Source organism: Pelodiscus sinensis, chromosome 1 (assembly GCF_049634645.1).
Source record: "Pelodiscus sinensis isolate JC-2024 chromosome 1, ASM4963464v1, whole genome shotgun sequence".
NCBI classification, from domain to species: domain Eukaryota; kingdom Metazoa; phylum Chordata; order Testudines; family Trionychidae; genus Pelodiscus; species Pelodiscus sinensis.
This window is the reverse complement of record NC_134711.1, coordinates 133,335,234-133,360,914: the sequence shown is the minus strand read 5'-3', so window position 1 is coordinate 133,360,914 and position 25,681 is coordinate 133,335,234. Positions and strand designations below refer to the sequence as shown.

The 25,681-nt window shown below is 48.8% G+C and overlaps 1 protein-coding gene across 1 annotated transcript in view; it reads right to left on the bottom strand.

The window, feature by feature from the left end:
* The window catches only part of A2ML1 (alpha-2-macroglobulin like 1), a 50,447-nt gene that overhangs the window by 1,004 nt on the left and 23,762 nt on the right, over positions 1 to 25,681 (bottom strand). Inside the window, exons 17-35 of the mRNA XM_006119937.3 lie at positions 20,849 to 20,930; positions 20,529 to 20,649; positions 19,894 to 20,122; positions 19,432 to 19,558; positions 18,902 to 19,023; positions 17,757 to 17,808; positions 17,129 to 17,212; positions 16,363 to 16,539; positions 15,979 to 16,060; positions 15,700 to 15,856; positions 13,220 to 13,294; positions 12,855 to 13,017; positions 11,280 to 11,494; positions 10,772 to 10,987; positions 6,653 to 6,780; positions 6,437 to 6,527; positions 5,968 to 6,036; positions 2,663 to 2,765; positions 206 to 247 (exon numbers count right to left, since the gene is read on the bottom strand). Of these exons, the coding sequence (XP_006119999.2) occupies positions 207 to 247; positions 2,663 to 2,765; positions 5,968 to 6,036; positions 6,437 to 6,527; positions 6,653 to 6,780; positions 10,772 to 10,987; positions 11,280 to 11,494; positions 12,855 to 13,017; positions 13,220 to 13,294; positions 15,700 to 15,856; positions 15,979 to 16,060; positions 16,363 to 16,539; positions 17,129 to 17,212; positions 17,757 to 17,808; positions 18,902 to 19,023; positions 19,432 to 19,558; positions 19,894 to 20,122; positions 20,529 to 20,649; positions 20,849 to 20,930 (2,334 nt within the window). The 3' untranslated portion in view covers position 206. The remainder of the gene's footprint in view (positions 1 to 205; positions 248 to 2,662; positions 2,766 to 5,967; positions 6,037 to 6,436; positions 6,528 to 6,652; positions 6,781 to 10,771; positions 10,988 to 11,279; positions 11,495 to 12,854; positions 13,018 to 13,219; positions 13,295 to 15,699; positions 15,857 to 15,978; positions 16,061 to 16,362; positions 16,540 to 17,128; positions 17,213 to 17,756; positions 17,809 to 18,901; positions 19,024 to 19,431; positions 19,559 to 19,893; positions 20,123 to 20,528; positions 20,650 to 20,848; positions 20,931 to 25,681) is intronic.

The following is a 25,681-nucleotide window of genomic DNA, read 5'->3' as shown; positions in this document are numbered from 1 at the left end:
CAGTGACTCAGATGGGAAAGGACCACTTGACAGAGACCCTTACTGCTTCCTGCAGCACAGCACACACATACACACCACCCACCCAGAATTGGGATCACCTCTGACAAAGGGAAGTATTTCATTTTTGTCCACCTCATGTCTATGCTTGCTTTAGTTGCACCATGACAGTTCATAGTACTCCATGAGAGCCATGCCCCCTGCTCACCTCACTGGCAGGGGTCTGTGTATTCCACTGTTGCCTGCTCATCTGTAACAGAAGAAACAGACCGTTACTTTCAGCGCAAGACATAAGCAGGGAGAAATGAAGAGTAGCCCAATCCCCAGACAACCTTCTGAGACTTGGGGGAGGGTTACAGTTTCAGCCATGATTTGGTTGGCTGAACTTTCCGACCAAAGCAAGAAACAAAAGGGAGGAGACTTAACAGTTTAAAATTAATATAAGTGAATTAAAACCTCTTGATCACATGGACAGTATTAGCATGAATTTGGGATGGACGCATCAAGTAGGTTGTCTCAAAAGACTGCTAATGAAAGCTTTATCCCTAACATCCCTGTGAGTGTCAGAGGGGCAGCCGTGTTGGTCCATAACTTTAAAAAACTAGTAGTTCTGTGGCACCTTAGGGTATGTCTGGCCTGCTGAGAAAAGTTGAGAAAAGATATGCAAATTGCAAACCGCAATTTGCATATCTTTTTCCACTTTTTTCCCCAAAAGAGGCTTTTCCAAAATTTGGCCCAGCTACATGGGGCCAAATTTCAGAAAAACTCCTCTTTTGGAACATCCTTTAATCCTCTTACTGAGAGGAATACAGAGATGCTGAAAGAACACATCTGCTTTTTTGGAAACTTCCAAAAAAGCGGACATGTTCCTTGGACATGGCAGAGCTTTTCAAAAAGCTCTGCAGTCTAGACATAGCCTTAGAGACTAACAAATATTGCACTCACTAATCCATTAACAATCACTAACGGATCTAAAGGTGACAATATTATAACAAGTCAATTTCAAAAACCAACTGGAGAGAGAAGCTATAGAACTTCATTTCATTTACAAGTTTGATGCCTGCAATAGAGGTTTAAACAAAGACCTTAACTGGATAGACCGCTACATTCCGCACCCTAATGAAATAAAAAGCCAAGCACAGGGTAGTTAGAGTACTTAGAACCAACTGTATTGGCCTCATTTACTGTGGACAGTTTAATTGGCAATATTTATATTTTTTCCTTCCCTTTCTCGCCCCATTCTCTCTCTTTCTCTGCTATTTATTTGTCCCCTGGATCCTTTAACTCCATTCATCTGAAGAAGTGGGTGGTGTCCACGAAAGCTCATGATACAATCTACATGTTTTGTTAGTCTAAGGTGCTGCAAGACTATTTGTTATTTTTCATGTTTATTAAATCCATCCATCTAGTATCTAGAAGTGGGCAAACCCCACTTCTTCAAATGAGATGGTCTCTGAGGCATTGTTTATGTGCCAAACATCAGAAAGTCTATGTTTAAAACCTCAGAATTTTCAAAAGGGTGGCTGGGTCTATCGTTTGTATCCTTCTGCCTTTACATCTAAGGGTCTTAATTACCCTGAGTGGAATTTTCTCTCCATGCTACAGACAGAGAGACAGAGACAGAGAGAAACGAACAACCAAACATGAACTAATTTTCCTATTAGATCTCAGGACCTCCTAGAGCAAAGGGCACATTGGGTTCCATTGAGAAGCTGTGTATCTCCCTTTCCAGTATTAGGGAGCTCCCACTTTTAGTGCTGCTCAGTTGTGACAGACAGGAGTTTAAAGCAGTGGCATTTTTATAACAGAAAACCTGCCCCTGGCAATTTTACATCCAAGCCTTCAACAGTGTACATTTATTTTATTCATATTTTGGAGGGGAATTCCATGGGGGAATGTAGGAAGAGGAAGAATTTTGCTGACAAGATGATCTTATTTTCAGGGGCCACTACAGTTCATTTGGAACAAATAAATCAATCTCTAGAAGTGCATGAAATATTCACAGTAGAGGTTAAATGACTTCATATGACACTTCTTGTATTTTGTCACCCAATAAAATAGGACCCTTTCTGATGAGAAATACATTGTGATTTTTTGAATACTTTTGCCCTGAAGGGGATCCTTTTCACAGTGGAAAGAAATCCCTTTCAAGTAGAAGGAGATTTATATTTCCCACCTCTCCCCCTCCACCCAATTTTTGGGAAAGTATCATAGAAGATTTGGGTTGGAAGAGACCTCAGGAGGTCATCTAGTCCAATTCCTTGCTTAAATCAGGACCAGCCCCAACTAAATCCTCCCAGCCAGGATAGAAACCTCTTGGGATGGAGATTCCACCACCTCCCTAGGTAACCCATTCCAGTGCTTCACCACCTGTCTAGTGAAACAGTTTTTCCTAATATCCAACCTAGACCTCCCCCACTGCAACTTGAGAGTATTGCTCCTTGTTCTGCCATCTTCCACCACTGAGAACAGCCTCTCTCCATCCTCTTTGGAACCTCCCTTCAGGAAGTTGAAGACTGCTATCAAATCCCCCCTCACTCTTCTCTTCTGTAGACTATCTACAAGAAATCTGAAATTCAAAAGGCCATGAAACCACCTGAAATCTGCAGTCAACATTTCTTTGGCAAAACTGCCAGAATTTGACACACATCATATCCTAACCCACCTGGCTGGTAGTAATCATAAACTTTAACCACTGCTGGCTTCAGATCCTTCACTAGAATGTCTTGGCTCATGGTGAAGGAGTACGTCTGAGTCTCCTTATTCAGCTGAGAAAGAGAAAGAGAAAAAAAACTGAATGAAAGAGACAAGGTCTGGTTTGGACTGGCACTGTGGAGCCCCCTCCCCTCCAACCAAACACTGCCAATGCCCCTCAGTCCTGCCTGGCAGCACACACACCCTCACTTAGGGTACCAGGCACCCAATTTTCAGTTCAAATGCTCAATCCAAAAGGGACCTTGGCGGCTCAGGTCAGCACTGCTGATTGGGCCACTAAAAATCTGGTGGGTGGTGCAGTAGGGCTAAGGCAGACTCCGTACCTGCCCTGGCTCTGTGCAGCTCTCTTAAGCAGCCAGCAAGCCCCTGCAGCTCCTAAGCTTAATCCCCTTCCCCCAAGTGTCAGCTCCACAAGTACTATTGGCTGGGAACTGCAGGCAATGGGAGGTGTGGCAGCCCCTCTGCCCAGGAGCCAGACATGCCAGCCACTTCCACGAGCCACCTAAGGTAAGCACCACCCAGCCAGAGTCCACATCCCAGACCTCCTCCCGCACTCCAACCTCTCTGCCTCAGCTCAGTGAAAGTGAGGGTGGGAAAGAGCAAGTGACAGAGGTGGCGGGGGGAGAATGGAGCAAGCAGGGGCAGGGCCTTGGAGGAGTTAGCAGGCCAAGAACATTCCATATTTTTCTCTTAGAAGGTTGACATCTCTGCCCCTGCTATTCCAGCCCTGGGCTCCCCACACAGCCCTGCCAGGGTCCCTCAGTCCTGTCCAGAACCACCTGTCCAGCTTCTAGGGTCCCTGAGCAAGATGGGGAGGTGGCTCCATCCTCCCAGAAGAAGTAGGACTTCAGGTGGAAGTGATGGGGCAATCGGCCAGTCTTCTGTGCCACCTGTGCTCCCTCCCCCCGTCCCCATTGCTGTCTGGAGTCCATTGCCTTTGAAACCACCAGGCCCCAGGCAATTTCCCCCTTTGGTCCCTGCCTTCCTCTCCTCCTCGTTGGCGGTCCTGGCCTTTTCCTGCAGCCTCCTGCTATTCCAGTCCTGGGCTCCCCACAGAACTTTTGCCAGTGAATTTCTATTGCTGCACCTGGAGTGCCCCCTGCTGTTACATTACCAGCAACACATGAGCAGAAACTGCTGCATGTCAGGGGTGTATGTTTGCTTAGATGTGGGCAGAACTGACTGCGGAGGCAGTGGTAAGATCTTAACTCAGGAGTTTTAGAACGTGTATCTGTGATATCTAACAACATTCATAGATAACTAGTGACATGTATGGAAGCTCTGAGCGAGGACTGTAGAAACAGTGGGATCTCTCCAGAAGTGACAGGAACATTCTCTGTCCTGCTTTTTGATCTAGTCATTCCTACTAAGTTGGAGCCTCTTGCTAATCTTATTATTAGCTTTGATTCTTTCAGGGATGTTTTCCTGGAAAAGTGAGTCTTCTAGCATGATCTGAAGAAAGAGTTTTCCCTGATGCCAGTAGGAGGGTGTTCCAAAGGCATGGGGTTATTGTTGAAAAGGCTCTTTTTTCTAGCTCTCTTCATTATACACATCAGTTCAGTTAGCCATGATGGCTAAGACAGTCACTTCCTGAACAAATGAAGGATCTTGATGTAACAAAGCGCTTATGGGGACAAGACCAGGTCATGTCAGAATTAGAACTTTGAAATAATTCCTATAGCTAAGACACGGCCAATGTAACAGACTCTTCAGTTCCTCCCAGGCTTGCTGTGTTGGGTGCCATCACTGCCTGAGGAATGTTTGGCTAGCTTCATGCACGGTGTGTGACATTTTGAAGATGAGCTGGACTACTGCATGTGTTAGAGTGATAAACCTTCTCTGAAGGAGGCTCTGTGGTGAGCTAAGCATTTCCCCACCAGCTTAGACCAGATGAAAGTGGCAAAGAACCAGTTTCACAAGGGAAGGCACAGGGCTCTCTCAGTGCCTTCTAGTGTCCCAGAGAGAGAGATACTGAGTCGGTTCTGACATAGTGGGAAAGGCGCTACTTGCTTCTCCTGCATGTGTGACTCTTGGCCTTGCAGGTTCTCATGGTCTCACTCTGTCTTCTCAGCAAAGCAAGAATGAGTCTTCAGAGCTGGATGGACAGGCCCCACACTGCCACACCGAGGTGTGTGTGTATGTGTGTGTGCGCGCGCGTGTGCGTGTGCGCAGAGCAGAGCAAAAGAGGAGGCAGCTCGGAACTCAGCGCAGCTATGTCTTCTGGGATCAGGTGACAGGGAGGGCCATGAAAGGATTTTGTTTGCCACAGTCACCACTGTGGCATCAGCGCCCACGTGCTGACCCACTGCGGTCAGAATGGAGCAGATTCCCTGCCTCCCTGACAAATCCTTTCCTTCCTCTAGCCACCAGCCCTTCAGTCTCAGCTCTCCCAAGAGCCATGATGGCCAACATGGGCAGCATGGTCTCGACAGGGGACATTTGGGGACCTATTGTCACAGAGATGGCATGTAGTCATAGTGTTCTGCCAGACTACTAACCCCTGGTCCTGGGGAGGTCAATGCTGTCCCTGGCAAAGGAGGGGGCTGGACCCTTGAGAGCACATTAGGGTTAGTGATAACAATCAGTCTCACAGAGCTAAGTGAGAAAGAAGAGAAAGTTCCTGGCACTATGGAGGTGGAGAGCAGTCCAGCATGTGGCTGTGATGGCTAAGTCTCCAAGTCCGCTTGTGAGCGGAGATTGGCTCCGGCATGTGACTGGCTGACTAGCTGGGGCTGGGAAATGCTGGGAGAATGAAGTTCTACACCAAAAATGGAGGGAAGGGGTGAAATCCCAGTGGCTGGGGGACACCAGCAACGGGCAGGACAATCAGCTGCTGATACAGTAGGAAGCTGTCAAGTGGCCTGGACACCATGATGGAGCTGTCTCAGATTAGCGTACGAAGAGATGATTTAGGAGAGTGAACTTTGCTGGAGTCTGAGGCTGGATGCAGCTAGTACAGTCATTCCTCCTGCTCCTTAGCTGCCAGTCCTGGGAACAGAATGAGCTGGGTGTCTGATCTGGTGAGCTGAAGGAATGGGAGGTGTCTCAGCGATGCACAGGAAGACAGCAGCCTTGTCTGAGATCAGATCACACCCTCCAGTGTGAGCACACATGTCATCTGCCTGGGACACTTGAACACTAAGTTGGGTTCACGGGGCCCAGCTCTCACACCTGCTGGCATGGTACCTACCAGTAACAATGTGTATGGGAGTCTGTGTGGAAGCTACCAAGCTACTGCCCTGTTCAGGCACTAACCTGGTCCAAGTAGATGGTGAGATCTTCCCCGCCAATCTCCACTCTCCTCACAAATGGCTGCTGCTGGAGCTGGAGACAGAGAACAGCAGTGTTAGAGTCTCACTCCCACACCCAGCCCACTCTCCCATGGAAAACATCTAGGGGAGCAAGGGATATGAAAAGTGCCCTTCCCCCATAGCACTTGGTCTGAATCTCATCCAATAGCCCAGTTCCTTCCCAAGTTGTTTCACTGACCCACTCAGTGATTGTGAAACAAGCCATAAGATCATGGGTTTAAAGATTCACGGTGTCAGGGAGCATCAGAAAGTACTCCCAGGAACTGACTCTTTCACCAGTGACAAAGCCAATGGTAAGCAGCTGCAGGGGATCACTGTCTATGCTGTCCAGCTGTTGTCTGAGATGGCTTCCATGTAACACATGTAGCTACTCACCATGGAGAATGAGCCAATGGTTAAGGGAAGTGACTTACAAAGTAGTCCGTGCCCCGGACTGGGTAGAATCCAGACAGCATCTTCACTTTGATAATGACCATGTTGGAGGTGCCACGGCTCCCAATATAACTGGAGGTGAAAGGCAAGAAGTCATGTAGGTGGAGTCCTCCACTGTAACTCTTCCCTTTACCCCAGCATGCTGCCTTTTCACCTCCCCCTCTATTCCCTTCCTCTCTCTAGCTCCCCACTCTCACCTGACACTGATGAGGAGAGACAGGAAGCGGGGGCGTGTTTGCATCTCACACTTGCTTTCTCCTGTTTTCACGCTCAAGGTGAAGGTCTCTGCATTCTTTGGAGGAGGCACGTTATACCTCAGAACTGTCTGATGGGAGACACAAAAGTACCCGATGAATAGTGTCAAACAAGTTGGCATGAGCCTGCGTCATTGCTAGTGCTCTTCCTCCAAATGGGCCCTGAGCTAGCCAGTGCTGGCACATACTCCCCTGACCTGGTGCGCTACAGGTTCATAACTAGTGCTCTTCGAGAGGTGGTACTCATGTCCATTCCACACCACATGAGCATGCACTGCCACGTGCACCAATGCTGGAAATTTTTCCCTTGGCAGTACAATTGGGGAACACTCCTAACAACCTTCAGAGTAGCTCCTCCATGGTGTGCCCCTCACCTTAAGTTCCGTCTTGCCTAAACTCCACCCGGGGGGAAGGATGGCAGGATGTGGACTGGACATGGACTACACTTTTCGACGCGCACTAGTTATGGAAATTGTCTTCGAGCGCTTACTCGAGTCCATTCCACATTAGGGGACTACATGCAATACCCATGGAGGTGGATAGGAGTACATGGCCATGTTGACTGAGACACATCATCCTGTCCTGCTGAGCGATGTCATAGTGGGACATGGATGTGTAGACCCAGGGCCGGGTTGCAGTTCTGCAGATGTCCAGGACAGGCACATGCACCAGGAAAGATGCTGAGGATGCCTGGTGGAATGGGCTTGGATGATCTGAGGCAGAGATATGTGAGCCAGCCCGTAGCAGGTGCATGTACATGCAGTGATCCACTGCGCTGAGACCAGCAGGCCTCTCATGTAGTCCACATTGGCGACTAAAAGCTGTGGCAACTTGCCAAAGACCTGGGTATGCTCTAAGTAGAAGGCTAAAGCTTGCCGCACGTCAAGTGCATGCAGACATCTCTCCTCCACTGTCCTGTGAGGCTGGAGGCAGAACATGGGCAGGAAACTATCTTGGCCCAGGTGAAAGAAGGGCATGACCTTTGGCAGGAAGGCCGTGGGAGGCTGTAGTTGCACTTTATCCTTGATAAAAAGACAGCGTACAGCAGGTCCGAGGTCAGCACCTTGAGCTCTGAGTCACGCCTCACTGGTGTTATTGCCACAAGAAATGTCACTGTCTAGGATAGGTGGGACAGGGAGCAGGAGCCACACAGCTCGAAGGGTAGTGCGGTGAGCCTGGAGAGGATCAGGTTAAAGTCCCACAGTGGGACTAGCTCCCTTATTTGTGGATACACCTGCCCTAAACTCTCTGGGAACCAGCCAGATATCTCGTGGGAGAACACCATCTGCCCCTGCATAGAAAGCAGAAATGGCAGTGAGAGGCACTTTCTTGGAGGAATGTGGAAGACCTTGATCATGGGGGGGGTGTTACAGGAGCTCTAGGACGTCTGGCACCAGCGAGTGCGATGGAGAGAGGCCGTTGTCCAAAGCCATGCAACTTACTGACAGTTTGCTCTGCAAGCGGCACCTCCCCATCAAAGAGGGGATCCGGCAGAGACTGCTGAGCCTCAGAGGGCAGGCCAGAAAGGAGCAGCCAGGCCGCTTGCTGCATTGAGATGGTAGAGGCCATCGTTCAGGGCACTGAGTTGGCCATGGCTGAAGCTGCCTGGAGGGCAGCTCTTTCTGCAGCAGCATGCTAATCGAGGATGCCCCAAACTCCTTTTCCAAAGAGTCCAGGAGGACCACTTCGAGCTTGGCCAGTCTGCCTCGCATGGTACACTGGGCCAAGGATGGCTTGGTGGTTCATCCCTGTGAGCTGTAAACTGGATGATGAATAAACCTTATGCCCAAATAATTCCAGGTTGCCTGTGCCTCACCTTTTGATTAACGGCTTCAACAGCCAGGGATTTGGGGGAAGGATGGTTGTAGAGGTATTTATAACCTTTAGCAGGAACAAAGTACTTCTGCTCAGCTCTTAGATTTGGGCGCCAGGGAGGCAGATGTCTGCTGCAAGGCTATGTGAGCCTCAGAACCCCTTTGTGAAGGAGTGGCGCTACTTGTGCGGGTGGTGAGGAACAGAGGACATTGAACAGGGTGTCTGTGGGCTCCTCCAACTCCTCTTCCTGGAGCCCCAGATTTGCTGCTACCCAATGCAGCAGTTCTTGCTGGGCATTTGCATCCTTTGGTGACACCGGGTGCAGTGGGGCCAAAATCACTGGGGATGAAGAGGATGAAAATCGGTACCAGAGGAAGCTCCACATTCCCTGGGGGGTTCCGCCTGCCATGCTCTATGGCCCCATGCACCATGGCATGATCTTCCCCTACCATTAGAGGCCATGATGCCAGTGCCAGTGGGCCTTCTGCTACCCCTGCCACCAACTGGAAGTGCTGGGTTGGCTGTGAAAAACCCCACGGGAGCCAGGAGTACCAGGCTGGAGGCCATTGGCCCTGATGGGCCTGTGGTACCCAAGACTCTGATGTTACACCAAGACCTGGCCTGGTGTCAGTGACCACCACTCTGAACTTGACATAGAGGGGACCAAAAGCCCATTTGGCAATGACTGTATTGAACAATGCCAATTACATTGCTTGAAGTTGAGTGGTCAGATCGTGAGGAGCCTCTAGCACAGGCAGCCAGTGACAAGCATTAGGAGTGGGATCAGTGATGGAGGCCTGGTGATCTATGGCCCAACTGTGTGATTGGCACTGTGATCTGGGCTAGGACTGGGAACTGGAGTACCTCTGAAATCTGACCCACCACCCTGTTCAGGAGGACAGCCATGGAGACAGATGGCCATGGAGCTAGATCAGTGGTTTCCATCCCCAGAACATTTCACAACCAGCACGGCGGCCAGGCTGAAAGGAAGGGTTGGCACTGCAGTCCTTGTGATAGGCGTGTGCCTCCACACACCAGTGCCACAGCACTGGTGACGCCTGTTCTGGCCCAGACTGGTGGGAATCCAGGTCCAGTAAAATAGATCTTGTAGGCCTGTTTCCCCACGTCTGAGGGTTGTTGGCTCCACTGATGTGAGTGGTGGCGGGACATTCGCTTGGACTGGGAACAGTGCTGAAAGAACCAAAGCTTCCCCTTCAAGCAGGAAACCAGTAAAGCCAAGATGGGTGGCACCAGTAAGACCAGGATATCCTGCCTGTCTGCAGAGCCTCCTGTGTGGCCAGCACCTCTATGCAGCTAGAGCCCCCGCCACTGTCACAGGCCTGGATGGGGCTAGGCCAGACCACTCAGCCTGAGCCAGTGCCTGGGACCTCGGCAGAGGAGTTGACTTTCCCCAAAAGGATCATGACTTTCCTCAGCTCTGTCTCTTATGGGACGTGGGAGATCTGCCCCTTGCAAATCTTTAGCCTTTTTCAGTGAAGACTGTGAGGGGGACGCGTGCTGGCTGGATGCTCACACTGATGCCGCGATGCTCGGCACCGAGTTGGAAAGGTGCTCCAGTGCCGGAGCCAAAGATGGATGCCTAGCTCCCTTTTAGTGCTGGGTTTGAACAATTTACAAAATGGAACGCCAGTCACTGATGTGTACATCACCCAGACACCACAAGCAGCTGCTGTGTGGGTCGCTGATGGACACAGGACACAAAGCGGTCGCAGGGCTTAAACCCACCAGACTGAGGCATGGCCAGATTCCAGGCAAACATCCCACCTGGGACCAACTACTAACTCTAACTTACGAGAGCTATTTGCATGAAGTGAAAGAGGGAAAAGGGGCCATTCAGCCAAACGACACGAACAAGCTCACACAGAATGTTCCAGCATCAGAACAGGTGGCAAGAAGGAGCCCGGTTTGGAGGAGCACGCACTGCGCCTCTTCTACAGCACCATGGAGGCGCCACTCCACGGGTCTTCAGGAGCATTCCCCTATGGGCACTGCGAAGGGGAAAACTTCCAGCATGGGTGCACATGGCGAGCACATACACCTAGTGTGGACTGGACACGAGCAAGCACTTGCAAAAGGAGGATCTATCCATCATTGCACAGTCCCTCCAGCTGGAGGCTCAGCTACAGCCAATGAAAGGCTGCATGTCCCATTCCTTAGTGACTCCAGCCAGGCAGTGCCCACTTCCAGGACCTCCTGCGGGCCTCTCTGACAAAAGCCACCACTTACCTGCACATACACACAGCCTGTGCCAGCTGCCTGGATGGTGTAGTTTCCAGGAATGTCAGGGAGAGGCTGCTTCTGCAGCACCAGTCGGTTGGCGGGCGCCACGTGGAAGGACTGCTGGAAGTTCTTGTCTGATTTCACGGTCACAGAGACGTTTCCAGATTTGACGAATGTCACTGCTCCATATCTAGCAAGAGCTTGGAGGGCAACTACAGTGTCCTGGGAAAGGAAAGGCAGCGATGTCACGGCTGCAGATCTGCTCCTCGGGGCACTTGCACAGGGATTCCCTGCCGCCCACCCTCAAGAACAACAGGATCCTTTCACCAAGACATCACCAATCCCAGCCTCACAGTGCAGAGGGATCTGTTCCTCAGGGCACCAAAAGCTGGGTTCACACTCAGCTTCTGAGCATAGTAGGAATCTAGCACAGAGATTCAGCCCCAGGGGAGATCACAAGCTGTAGCTCTCCCTGAATAGACCTGGTGTCTCGCTCTGATAAACTGTTTGTTACCTGGGTGGAAGCAAAACCCCCATAGGCATTCTGTTGCCTGGCCAGCCATGCCACAATGCCAGTGGCAGAAGCTCTCTCTTCCTTGGTCACTTTTTCTTTAGTGAGCAGAGCCAGCAATACATAGGCTGTCAACTCGACATCCACAGACGTGGGCTGGGACCAGCTGTAGTCAGTGGGAGGTTGGGCTGGTTTCCTGCTCCAGTGAATCTGTCCTCCTAGGGGAGGAGAAACAAGAACCTGAGACTCAGAATAAGACTTGCTTGGAGTCTGGAACTGCAGAATCCACTTTAAATAAATTAAATTAATGGAGATTGCCTATCTCCTAGAACTGGAAGGGACCTTGAAAGGTCATCAAGTTCAGTCCCCTGCCTTCACAGCAGGACCAAGTACCATCCCTGACCAATTTTTGCCCCAAATGGCCTCCACAAGGATTGAACTCATAACCCTGGGTTTAGTAGGCCACTGCTCAAACCACTGAGCCATCCCTCCCCCCTTCCCTCTTTCATTTTGGATTCATGGTTACATCCCACATTGAAAAAAACCTGCACACTGAATCTGGATGGGGAAATCAACCTCCCAGGAATGCTGTTGTGTCAACGCACTCTGTGATTAAGCGCTAGTCTTCAGAGATACCACAACAGATCACTGCCATGGTCAGGAAAGAGGAACCACCCATGCCTTTTAGCAGCCCGTGTGATGTAAACAGGTCACACCCTGATGCAACATCAGCAAAGCCAGTTGAAGGACAGGAACAAGCAGAATTTAATACGAGACCAATCTGGGACAAATTAATGAGGTGGAAATCATTCCAAGCATTCCAAACACAGACAACCTATGGGGACAGAACCAGCCTGACAGGGGAAGCAGACAGCAAATTACATAAAAGTTTGCAGTGACAGGCTTAACAAAAAATCTAGTACAGTTTTGGGTAGCACATTCACATCCCAGAGCAGGAAAGTGACAGTATCCCTCCTCAGAGGACTTGAATCTAGACTATTACTGCTTTGAACACCACATTATAGGAGAAGAATATTGACAAACAAGCAACAGAAATAAGGGGGCTATAGAGAGGCCTTTATGAGGAAAGATTAAAAAGACCCAAAACCTTTATTTTCAAGAATAGCCAACGAGGGCTTGTCTACACTGATTTAGGAGTCTCCACGGTTTGGTGCCTGACTTGAGACACCTGAAACTTAGAGCCACTTTTGATAATGTACAGTTTAGTTTGTAGTGTATAGCTTTGCTAAGAGACAGAAAAGAGGGTGCAGGGACTTGATAACAGACCCAATGCACTTAGGAGGTGAGGGGAATTACTTAGAGTGGTGCAACGAGACATGACTGAGGAGGATGGAATGAAAAGAAGAAAGGGAAAACGTATTGTGATGTAGAAAGAAAAGTTTCTCAAGTGAACAAAATTCTAGAACATGTGCAGCAAGGACCATTCTTCCCTGGGCTTTTCCATCAATAATTGCTTTGATTTTGGAGTGCATCTTAGCCCTACGCCTTGATCAAACTTGTGTGATAGTCATGGGTGCTGCAGTGCTTAGAGTCAGGCAGCTTCTTGCCCGGTGGTACCTGACTTGATGGCCTGCTGGTCCAACTTGGTGAGCAGTAACTGCCTTGTCACAGAGTCTCCCGCCAGCGAGTAGACATATGCCAGCAGCGCCTGGGTGTACACATCAGTAGCACTGGAGGAAGCATTTCTGAGGCACTCCAAACCGTTCTTCACCATGGGGTCCTAGAATAGGGAGAAAAGTGGAGCACAGGAATGAAGCAGAGGAAAATGGAAACAGTCCCACAGGGTCCAAATCCTGCCTCTGTCATAGAGACTGGCTCCATGGCAGCCATAAGCAGTCACTGAAAGAGAAAGAGCTGTATCCATGGAGCATTAAAGGATGAGAGGAGTGAGCAAGGGTGCGCACAGGCAGCACTGTACTCACATTGAGTGGCTTCCCTGCCTCCAGCAGCGCGGCAGTGATGTAAGCAGCTAGAGAGATGTCGTCATTTATCCCACCCTGCAGATAGAATCATAGAATCATAGGGCTGGAAGAGACCTCAGGAAGTCATCAAGTCCAGCTCCCTGCCTGAGGCAGGGCCAGTCCCAACCAAATCAATCCAGCCAGGGCTTTGTCAAGTCAGGACTTAAAAACCTCTAGGGATGGAGATTCCACCACCTCCCTAGGGAACCCATTCCAGCGCTTCACCACCCTCCTAGGGAAATAGCTTTTCCTAATATCCAACCGAGACCTCCCCCACTACAACTTAAGGCCATTGCTCCTTGTTCTGCCATCGGCCACCACTAAGAACAGCCTCTCTCCAGCATCTTTGGAACCTCCTTTCAGGTAGTTGAAGGCTGCTACCAACTCCCCCCTCACTCTTCTCTTTTGCAGACTAAGTAAGCTTCTCCTCATAGGTCATGTGTTCCAGCCTCCTCATCATTTGGTTGCCCTCTGCTGAACCCTCTCAAAATGCATCCACATCCTTTCTATAGTGGGGGACCCAGAACTGGATGCAGTACTCCAGATAAGGCCTCACCAGAGCTGAATAAAAGGGAATATAAATGAGAGGACGAGGTTGGCTAAGAAGGAGACTCCCAAATGACAACTGCTATCTGGCACCTTGTGACAGAATGTGGCCACAGCTGACATATGACTGTAGTAACTTGTGTGGAAAGTATGCCTTGCGAGGTGTCCTTTGAAAAAATCCATTTGCTGCTCATTCTTGCTGTGGTGAAACACAGGTGGCAACATTGTATGTGAAGATATAAGATTTCCCTGTATGAAGCTGAAGTTGAAAAAAAAAAACTAGCTCTGCTTACTTTGCATGTAAGCAGTAAACAGAGTCAAACTGGAAGAGGAGACAAGGGAAGCTCCAACAGGTGAGGGGGGGGGAGCAGCATGGAATAACCTCCCCTTTCCCCCAGATATTGTGTCTCCTGGTACTCCACGGGAAATAGTTTGTCTCGTCCTTGAAAACTATTAGCAGGAAGAACAAACACCCCAACCTGCACACACTCCCTTTCCTGAACTCTCATCTACGGTACCTGAAGTGACACAAAAAAGTCTGTTGATTCTGAGGGGAGTGGTCCTGACCTCAGAAGTTTGGGTTAGTAAGACTGCTGAAAGCATGCAGTGAGAAAACTTTGCTTTGAATTTAAGGAAATTTGTTAAAAAAGTAGGCACCAGTTGCATTTCAGCTTTATTTACTTGTACCCATTTCTGACTTTATGCTTCATGACTTGTATGTACTTAAAATCTCTTTCTGTAGTTAGTAAACTTGCTTTATTTTATCTAACTAGTGTTTAAATTGAAGTATTTGGGAAACTTCACTGGAGTTGCAAGTTGTGTGTATATTATTTCTAGTAGGCTTGTATTGTCCAGAAGGGGGCTGGGCAGTAGAGGAGATTTACTTCTGGATGGGGGGGCGGATCTAGGGCTGGGGAGGTGTGTTAAGGATACCAGAGCAGGTTATCCTGCAGGGTAAGAGCCAAGGGTAGCTGACAGGCTGCAGCACACACAGAGATATGGCTGGGAGGGACTTTCATGCTGGAGGTTGTTTGTGAACAGTCCAGGCTGGAGGCTACAGTAGCAAAGAAGGGTATCAGGCACCCGAAGCTATAGAGCTGGGCTGACACAGCTACTCAGTCTGGATTGTATGTCACACAGGTAATAGGAGGTACCAGAGGAAAAGGTGGAACAGAATATTCTCCTCCATAGTAATAGAGAGGTGGCCGTATTCGTCTGGCCTTGTTGAAACAAAAGACAGGACTATGAAGCACTTTAAAGACTAACAAGATGGTTTATTAGGTGATGAGCTTTCGTGGGCCAGACCCACTTCCTCAGATCAAATAGTGGAAGAAAATTGGCATGATCAATTTTCTTCCACAATTTGATCTGGGGAAGTGGGTCTGGCCCACGAAAGCTCATCACCGAATAAACCATCTTGTTAGTCTTTAAAGTGCTTCATAGTCCTGTCTTTTGTTTCATTCTCCTCCATCTGAAAGAATGAGCCTCAAACATGGGAGAAATCAGTAAACTCCTCTTCCCCCTGCCAATTAATAGAGAATCCTAGATGGACCGTCCCATTCTCGTCTGGGGGCGGGGGGGAAGAGACGAAATGGTGTTGGGGAAGTGGACCAGAAGAAAGTGGGCACAGATGTGGGGAGGGGCTCATGGTTATTTATAATCACACCCCTAGTACTAACAGAGGGGGGATGATCTGGACACAAACATCCATATCCCTCCAAGCCAGGGAGGAGTCATGCCAGTAGGCCCTACTTTAGGCTCAAAGGATATGACCACAGGGCCTGCCATCAGGGTCTGGGTTAGTGTCACTGAGCCCTGCCCCTGCAGTTAACGACAGCCCCACTACCCCCCAAAGAGGGACTGCTGAATGGGGGCCAGGCCTTGCTGACTGTTACCTTCATTGCTGTATGGAAGAGTTTCCCCACGTTGGCATAGCAGCCGTTGGCCTGCTTGTTCCCTGCTATCCACTGCAAGGCGTCTGCAATGGTCCTGTTATCTATGAAGACGTGCTGCTGGGCTTGAATGATGCACTTGGCTACAAACGCTGTCAGCCTGGGGGAGAAGAAAGTCCTTGAGAGGAGGCAGTGTGCTTAGTAAGATACTGACAGGGTTACCGAGGGGGTGCTGGGTGCCAAGAAAGACAGTACCAGCACTGGGGGAGGCAAGGTTCTCACCATGTGTTGCCTTCTCCATCACTCTCTCCAAAGGCACTGTAGGAGCCATCTTTGTGTTTGTATTGAAGTTGTGTCTGATACCCTGGGCAGGAGAAAAGATGAGACACAGCAGAGTCAATCAGGTCTGGGTGATTTTGAAACAGCAACTGACCGGCCACTCTGAACCAAGGGGAGATTTAGAAGAAGATCCAGGAATCATTTATGACCTCCTGAGCTCACTGGGCACTGAGCCAGTGCTATAGCTCAACTTTAGAACCAACTCAGCAACCAGGAGTTTGCGATAACGCCCCCGCCCCGATCCATCCACACATCTGTTGAGCATAGAAGTCAAGGTGGATATCTAGGGTTAGGGAGAGACCTAGAGGAGAAAGAAAACCAACTGACCTGTTTGCAGGAAACCCACAGCTCTTGCCTTCAACTCCTTGCTCAGCTGCCCTGTCTGTTCCAGATACTGCAGCACGTAGATGATGGGGGCAAACAGCACCATGTTCTGCTCCCCGCAGCCGCTGGGCATCTGCACCAGCTGGTCCAGGTTCTGCAGCGCCGTCCCCATGATGTCACCTGGATAGACACATGTTGACAAAGGTGACCCTCCTGGACAACTGTGCATCTATATCTGATACAGCTCCTCCTTATATCAAGGTTCTGAAACATCATGCCATGACTCAGTCCCTAACGTGGCCTGCACCCGCCCACTCTGAGACCCCCCCCCCAGAACCCAGCACTTCAGCCACCAAGCCATTAACTCTTCTTTTGCACCACCACTCTCTGCACTCTCCTGTCCCATGTTTCTTCTACATCCCTGCCTGCACCCATTCATCCTGCAAGCCCCTTCCCATGGCTTCCCTCTATCCATGGCCAAATTCTCCATTCCACCCACATCCCATCATTAGCTTGTCTGCTTATGATCTCTCCCATCTTACATCTCCCCCTCACATAACCAAACCGGCAGCTGTGTGCACCTACCTGTGTACAAGCCTCATTCCTCCTCACAGTCCGGCTGCAGCGTTTGCCCTTCATCTGCACCCAGCCCCCCCCCCCCCCCACAACATCTCACTCAAAAGACCACATCCAGACTGCTTACGCTTTCAGACACCCCTCTCCCACACACACAGCTCTGTGCTCAGTCATTGCCAGACAGATGCCTTACCTAGCACAGACATATGGGCCCTGGCTGAATCCAGCACCACTTTCTCAGGGAGCTGCAGGGACACGGAGTCTGAGGCAGAATTCCCTGGCAATTACACACAGAAAAAGGAGTGAGCCAACCCAGGGAGGGAGTAAGAGAAACCCAACAGTTAGAAACATAATAAGCCCATTTTTGCTAAGAGTGTCAAAACCCTCTGAGTTCCTGGTGTATGGACTAATAACTTCAGCAGCAGGGAGAGAAAAAGAGGAAATCTCTCTGGGTCCCATACTGATTAGTGACTTTCAATTGCCCATTACAAGAAAAATGAGAACAAGAATCCAGTTTTGTTTTCCCCCCTCCTCCTCTCAAGATCTTGCACCCAAAATCTACTTCAAGAGGCCCAGAATGCAGGGGAGATATACCCATTCAGGAAGAGCAGGTCATCATGCATATATTCTAATGGGAACACCCCACCTTTCTAGTCCCTGCTGAAACCACAGGACCCAGCGAGACAAAGACCAATCCTTCTAGTAAGTGCTGTCCAGCCAGCGTTTCCTCCCCATACCCATGTGCCTGTGGATAGGTGACTCTCTCCCACCAAACCCAAAAGGACGTGTGATCCCTTCCCCTGCTCCAATGTAATCCATACCTTCTGGGCAGAGCAGAGAACTGTGAGATTTCTCCATCAGGATGCCCTCCGGCTGGCAGTAAAAACACAGAGAAACTGGTTATAGACACGAAATCAACAGATGTTCAGTCTTCTCATTCACGTGACTTTGTAACTTAGCGCTGCACGCACAGGCGGATCAAATCACAGAGCAGGAAGTGGTATGAGGGTGAAGAGAGAAGGCCTGAGGCCACTCTGGGACACCTTAAGTCAGCTCTGGGCACTCTGGGTTCACAGTGGTCACATTATGGAGCAAGGAAGGTCTGCCCCTTGATATATGGCTCTGACCTAGAATAGTGGGTTCAGTCTTAGTCCTACTTACTTCAGGACCAGAGAGATGCCATTCAACTGGAGGGAACTCAGAAAAGGGCTACAAGCAATGGAGGGACTCTAGACCAATTTGTTTAAAAGGGGCAATGCATTGAACTGGATCTATACAACTCCGGCAAATGACAACTGAGGATGGATACGACCTTAGAGGTATAAACTCCACCACAGAAGAGGAGCTGAGGCTGGGGAGATGAGAGGATAGCTGAGAGTAGAGAATAACAGTGAGCACAAGGTGCCTCTTTCCAGCTGGCTACTGAGGAAACATTTCCTAGCAGGTAGATCTAGTGAGATGTGGAAAGATCTCCGCAAGGGATGGGGTGGAACATGCATTGTTCAGGACATTTAAAATTACTCTTACAGACCATCCTGCACCATGCCTGGAGGGGAGGGGAAGAGTGAAAGATGTGGCCATATAGAGCCTTCTCCACTTCTGAAGCTACAGCTGCACTAGAGGTGCAATAGCAGTGTTTGTTTAGCTGCACCACCAGAGTGCTTCTGGGGAAAACATGCTAAACCAATGGGAAAGCTCTCCCTTCAGCTTAGCTCAATGGGGGGGGGGGGGCAGCTATGTCCATGGCAGAAGCTCTTCTGCCGACATAGTGCTGTCTATGCCAGCATGCAGGTTGGTATAATTTATGTCACCCGGGGATGTGGGTTACTCACAGCCTCGAGCACTGTAAGTTACACCAAACTCAGTTCTAGTGTAGACGAAGTCTGAGTTCCAGGAATCTATGAAATTTATGACAGAAGTTGGATGGAAGTGCGGTTCCCCCCGTTCTCCGGATCAGCGGGCTTACCTGGACGAGGAGAGGCTTGATTAAGGTGTCGCTATGGCCCTTACTTGGCACCATCACTTTCTTACCACCACAGAGCTCTTTGCTGTGCAGTGCCACTGTAGTAACAGTGATGTTTACTTTACCTGCCAATGAAAGAAAAAAAAAAACGAACAAGCTCTTCAGAGTTTCCATTCCAAATCTGTGCCACCAGGCAAAATGGGCCAATGCAAAGAAAACAGGACAGCTGCAGTTCTGTACAAGCCCACAGAAGGGAAATGTACTCTCCACCTAAGGCTCAAAGTGAAATGAATCTCCCCACTCTATGCACAGTTTGGCACAAACAGAGTTTGGAACTACTGTATTCTGAAATGAGGCATGGCAACAGAGCTCTAGAGGTGGAGCAATGGCCTCATCCAAGATGGCAGAAGGATATTGGACTTGTTAGATGCCTGGTCAAGGTACTACAAGGTGGGATCTGATTACTTGATCAATGGCATGAACTGGTAGAGCAACTGCTATGTTCTTTCCCCCATCTTCTCTGTTCTCCTTACCCAGTCTGGAAGTGGTCACGTTCCAGTAATAGGTCTTAGCTTCATCACCACACAGACAGCTGGTGTATTCACAGCCCTTACATGGCTTCACCTGGTACTCCTCTGACTTGGCCAGTGTAATCTGGATCTGTACAAGAGACCAGGAGTGGGGGGAGAGAAAGAGTGACACACTTGAGCTGACTCAGTTTCTTTTATAGGGAATTTACTGGATCGCCAGAGCTCACACTCTCACACTCACACTTCCATTGATGGCTTCTCATCCTGGCTTCCTAGTAATGGAGGTAAAACTTACTCTGGATCTCATGGGATTACCTCCTGTTCCCTGGAAAATAAGTTAGGGTAAAATCCATGCGGCTCCCTAGATACTGACTCCTGATCCATTGGGGGCAGGGGAAGAATTTACAGGCACGCAGATAAAGCCTGATCTGGAGGAGGCTAACCAGAGCAGGAGTGTTTACTCACCTTTATGCACTGTTTCAGGTAGTTGAAGACAGTGGCAGTCAATGTAAATGTTTCCCCGCGGATCACCGAGTAGGGTAAGGTCAGATCCACGAAGAAAGGTTTGAAGGCCACCAGCCCCACCGTAGGTGAGATCCCAAAGCCACTGCTCTCCGAGGTACAGAACATGCTGGCTTTCCATTCTGTAATGGTGTCAGGAAGGGTGACGGGGACCTGCTTGTTACCAGAAGAGCTGCAGAGAAATCAGACCGCGATACGGGGGAAGAGTGATGCTCAGTTTCTCTGACAATAATTAATGCTCCTATGATTAGCTTCAGTATAATCTCAAAGAGCTTTCTATGCATGAAACCTCCCAATGGCCCCCGAGAGGCAGGGCACCTTACAAATGGAGACACTGATACATGGGGAGGGGAAGTGACTCACCCATGCTCACCCAATTACTCTGTACTGGGACCAGGAAGGGAACCCACAGAGTCCATTTTCTAACCCAGCAGATTTTCTCTCTAGACTATTAACCAGCCAGGTCTCAAGGCCTGGGAAGCTTGGTTCAGAGAAGCACCTCCAAACACTGCCTGCACAAAGCCTTTCAGTAACTTGCATTTCTCCCCAGCCTCCCTGGAATTAAATACAAAACTTACTTCATGGGATACAGCTCCCAGATCCAAGTCTCAGGGAAAAAGTCACGGACTTGGGACTCACTCGATTTCCCTACTGACAGAGTCTGAGAATCCACTGCAGGGACAGGTAGCATGTGTGGCCCTGGAAAGTCAGATAATACTTGATATTTGGCTGCTTACTCACAGAAAAGGATGGTACTGGGACAATAGAGTCAAAAAGAGGAAAGGGGACATTCAAAGGCAAATTAACCCTTCATTCCCAGACAATTACGTGGCTTAAGAGAGCAAAAATGGAATTTAATAGACCTGGACAATTAAATAAAAACGAAGGCATTCCTTACTCATATTTTCCCAGCTGGGATAGGAACGACAATCCAGGGGTCTCTTTATTTTGCTATTTGATAGAATTTTCAGGCCCATTTCCTGTGTTAAATCAGAGACGAGAGAAACAAAATGTGAAAAAAGGAAGGGTTAAAGAATGTTTAGTGCTTCTCTACCTAGTGTGTCAGTATAAAAATTCACATAGGGTGCCCAAAGACAAGCAATCTTCTCCCCCTTCCCTGGTCTCTCTCTCACACTCTCGGTCTCTCTGCACCTGTCTATAATAAGCTAGGACACTGTGGTTGGCACTGATTTATGAGCTCTTTAATCATCTCATTTGTTCTTGCCTGGGTTGTCAGCAGCATTTCTACTAATCAGCTTGGCTGATCAAGACACAGGAGTGCCTTCTATCACAGCCATGGTTGAATTGTGGAACTCTTGTTCCACCCAGCTATAAATCTGGTACTTAAACAAGCACCGTTGAAGCTGAAACTATTGAGAAATCTAGCTCTGAGTTCAGGGAGCGAATTCTGACATCCCGGGCAAGGAGCCTGTGCCCCTCCTCCAACTTAGGTGACTTCAGGAAGAAGACCAGTGAGTGAGTGTTTTGGCTCAAACGAAACTGAGAGGCTACCTTGGGAAGAAAAGCCAGGTGTGGCCTTAGCTGGATCTTGCTCCAAGATGAGCATCCCAATCTCAAACACCACCATGACCAGGAACACACCCTCCAGGAAAGGAGGAGAAAGCCGGAGGACAGAGGCTTGAAGGGAGGGCTCATGAGCTGTGACAGCATCAGATTCAGGTCCCATGGAGGAATGCAGTCCTTGGTGTGCAATAGAGTTACTCTAGGCCCCTTAGGAATCTGGCCATGTTATCCTGAGTCAAATCCAAACTGACTGATAAGAGGGACAAGCCCTCGAGCCTATGATGTTGGCGGTAGTCCAGAATAAACTGCAGCACAGCACACTCATGATGCACACTGTTGTCTGCAATCTTGCAGGTGAATTGTTTCCACTTGGCCAGGTAGGTCGCTCTGGCTTTCTGCTTCCCAGCAGGACACACTGAACCTCAGCCACTCCTACATGTTCAGCCACACAGCAGCCAAGCCACCAGATGTTACACCACCAGCTTGGGGTGAAGGAATCTGGTGTAGTACTGGGACAAGTCGGACCGGAGCATCAGGGTCAGCTGGGACAGGGTTACCACCACATGGTCCAGTGTTGGTGCAGCCACACTGGCACTATGAGGATAATGCTCACCATGTCCTATTTGATCTTTGTAAGGACCCTGGGTAGCAATAGTACTGGAGTGAAGGCATGCATCATCGCCCCCGAGCATGGGATCAAAATGGCATCTTACAAGGATTCTCTGTCCACATCTCAAATTGAACAGAAGATGTGTCATTTCCTATTCTGCCTGGAGGCAAACACATCCACCCAGGGAGTTTCCCCACTTGCGTAAGAGGGAACTGGCTACCTCCAAATGAAGGAACCACTAGTTGTGAGACAAGAGCATCTGGCTGTGGTGATCAGCCAAAGTATTCTTGGTCCACAGAAAATGAGTGGCTGCAAGATGGATGCTGTGCAGCAGAGAGAAGTTTCAGAGCCAGGGGGCTTCCTGGCAGACCAATGACCTGGCTCTGCCCTGTCTCCTGGTGTAGAAGACTAGCTGTGCCATCTGTCAGGATATGAACAACCCTATGGAGGTAAACAGGCTTGGCAGGCTAGTCAGACTGCCCTGAGTTCCTTGATATGGATGTGCAGGGAACATTGCAACTAGACCAACAATCCTGAGTGCTGAAAGTACCCAGGTGGACTTCCCATTCCAAGTCTGAAGTGTTGCAGATGGGTCACCAACAAGAACTGGGCCATGAAGGGAGCTCCCTCCCACACCGACATGGGGTCCTGCCGCCAGATGAGGGATGAAAGTATGCTGTCTGGAATGCTGACCACTCTGCCCAGGCACATACACCAGCCATACGTGAAGGGGTCTGAGGCGGAGACGCACATGCTGGGCCATGTAAGTACAAGCTGCCATGTGGCCCAACAATTCCAGACCCTTATGGGCACTGGGAGTGGTGAGCCTGCAGGCCTCTGCAATAAGGCCCATCTTGGCCTGGAACAATATCTCAGGGAAGGAAAACCCTGGCCAGAGTGGAATCAAGGTTTACTGCTATGAATTCTCTGTGTGGCACAGGATTAAGGTTGACTTTCTCTCATATATTATCAATTCCAGGTCACCACAGGTGGAACATACCAGGGCAAGATGCCTCCATATCTGATCTGGAGACTGGCCCCTTATCAACCAACAAGTCATTGAGGTATGGGTACATTTGAACTCCGTGACATCAGGTAAGTGGCCTTTGGTGCTATATACTTTGAACACACTCAGGACGAATGAGAGATCCCAGGGCACTGCTATGAACTGGAAATGGCACTGGAAGCAACGGAAGCATGAAGCAGAATGAGCACTGGTGCCCTGGGAAGATGAAAATATGCAAGCGTTCATTTTGTAAATTGAAGGCCGCTTAAAAGTCTCCCAGATGCAGGGTGGGGCTGATTGAGGCCAGGAAGACCACACAAAACTTCAAACTTCTTGAGAGACTTATTGAGGACCTGCATGTTTACAGGGCTCTGAGGCCCCTTTTTCCTTTGCAATTAGGAAGTAGCAGGAATAAAATCCTCATCTTTCTAAGTTCCAAGGAATCTTTTCCACTACCCCTAGTTACAGGACACTTCTGACCTCCTGAAACAGTGGTTGCTCATGAGAAGGGTCCCTGAGGAATGATGTGGAAGTGGGGTGGGAGGTTTAAGTTGCAGGGTGTAAGCCAAAGAAGCTGTATCGAGCACCCAATGGTCTGAAGTGACACAGGACCAGACTGACCAGAAAGATGGAGGTGACTAAAGACAGGAAGGGTTCAATCCATTCTTTTGGCTGGGGCACCGTCTTCAAGCGCACCCTCAAAGTGACTGCTTCTGGCTTCCCTGACTTCTGGCAACTGAGTCACCTCTAACCGATACTATTAACTATTTCAGAAACTACATACAGCAATAACTAAACCAAGTCAATGAATAAGTAACTGCTGTGGCTTTTAGGAAGCAAGACAAGGAGCTTCAAATATCTGTCATGGCTAGTAAGAAGAACCAGACAGGGCATGGAGTCGGCAGTGCCTGATATACTGCCATATGGGAGCAGCACTCCAGGGGGTGCCACAACAGCCCTATGGATACCAGTAGGGCAGAAATTTCTGACAACTGTGCATGTGGGTACAGACACACACCTAAAAATGGAATTGATGTGAGCAAGCTCTCAAAGAACAGCATTTTTTCTGCTAAAAACAAAAAACCTCACACCTTTTTGCAATTGGACAACTCAAAACTCCCCCCTATCAATCCCTCCTGCTTTTAGAGACTTTTATATTAAAACACAGCCCTACGTGCCACTCCTCTAGCTTCAATGGCATGTACTCAATATGCAGCAGCAGTCAAAAAAGCAAATAGAATGCTAGGAATCATTAAAAAGGGAATAGAGTAAAAGAGAATATCTTATTGCCTCTTTGTAAATCCATGCTATGCCCACATCTTGAATACTGCATGTAGATGTGGTTGCCTCATTTGAAAAGAGATACCCTGGCACTGGAAAAAGTTCAGAAAAGGGCAACAAAAATTATTAGGGGTTTGGAATGGCTACTATGTCAGAAGAGAGTAATAAAACTGGGACTTTTCATCTTAAAGAAGAGGAGATTGGGGGGCTATAGGAGAGGTCTATAAAGTCATGATGAGTATTGAGAAAGTAAATAAGGAAAATTATATTATATTTGGTTCCATAACACAAGAACTAAGGATCACCCAAATGAAATTAATAGGACTAGGATTAAAACAGACAAAAAGGAAGGGTTTTTTTCTCCACACAATACACAGACAATCTGTGGAACTCCTAGCCAGAGGATGTTATGAAGACTGGATTCAAAAAAGAATAGATAAATTCTTGAAGACTAAGTCCATCTATAGTTATTAGCCAGGATGGGTAGGAATGATGTCCCTAGCTTCTGTTTGACAGAAGCTGGGAATGCATGATGAGATGAATCGCTTGATATTCCCTGTTCTGTTTATTCCTCTAGGGAATCTGACATTGGCCATTACTGGTAAACAGGATACTGAGCTAGATGGACCTTTGGTCTGACTCAGTATGGTTGTTCTTATGTAATATGTCAGGGATTAATTTGACTCGTATATCCAGGACAAGGTGGGGCTGGGAACGCAGATCTTTATGATTAATGATGATGATGCATGAGAAGGAAAAAACCAACCCAACTCCACTCTTAAATCTTCACAGAGTAAAACCGCTCTGGAGTCAGAGATGGAAGGACAGGGTGCAGTTTTAATAGAGACAACATTTAGAGCAGATCTGCAGTTCCAGGCACATTTTGTGAGGAAGTTAAGAGGGGCTAGATACACTCAGCATTCTTTAAAACTTTTAAACTAAACTAAAACCAAACTACCTGATTGAAATAAAACATCTCTCAAGAATCTAATTCTCTGTGGGAAAGAATGCAGGCAGAAGCCCAGCATCAGACTGGGGGCTGTCCTGTTTACTGCACCAATGTAGCATGTCTGACTACCTGCCCTTTGGATAGGTGGTGTATGTGTGCATTTGCCCTCAGAGACTGCGTACGGGCTTTGCATGCCAAGGTGGCTGAATTGAAGGAGCTAAGGGAGGCAGAGAGGTGTGTAGATGAGGCTTTCCTGGACACCGCAGAACAGTCCCACCTCTGGCGAGACAGCCACTGTGCTGTTGAGGAAGATGAAAGGCTCAGAGAAGGAGAACAGTCAATTGGAGTAGAAGGAAATGAT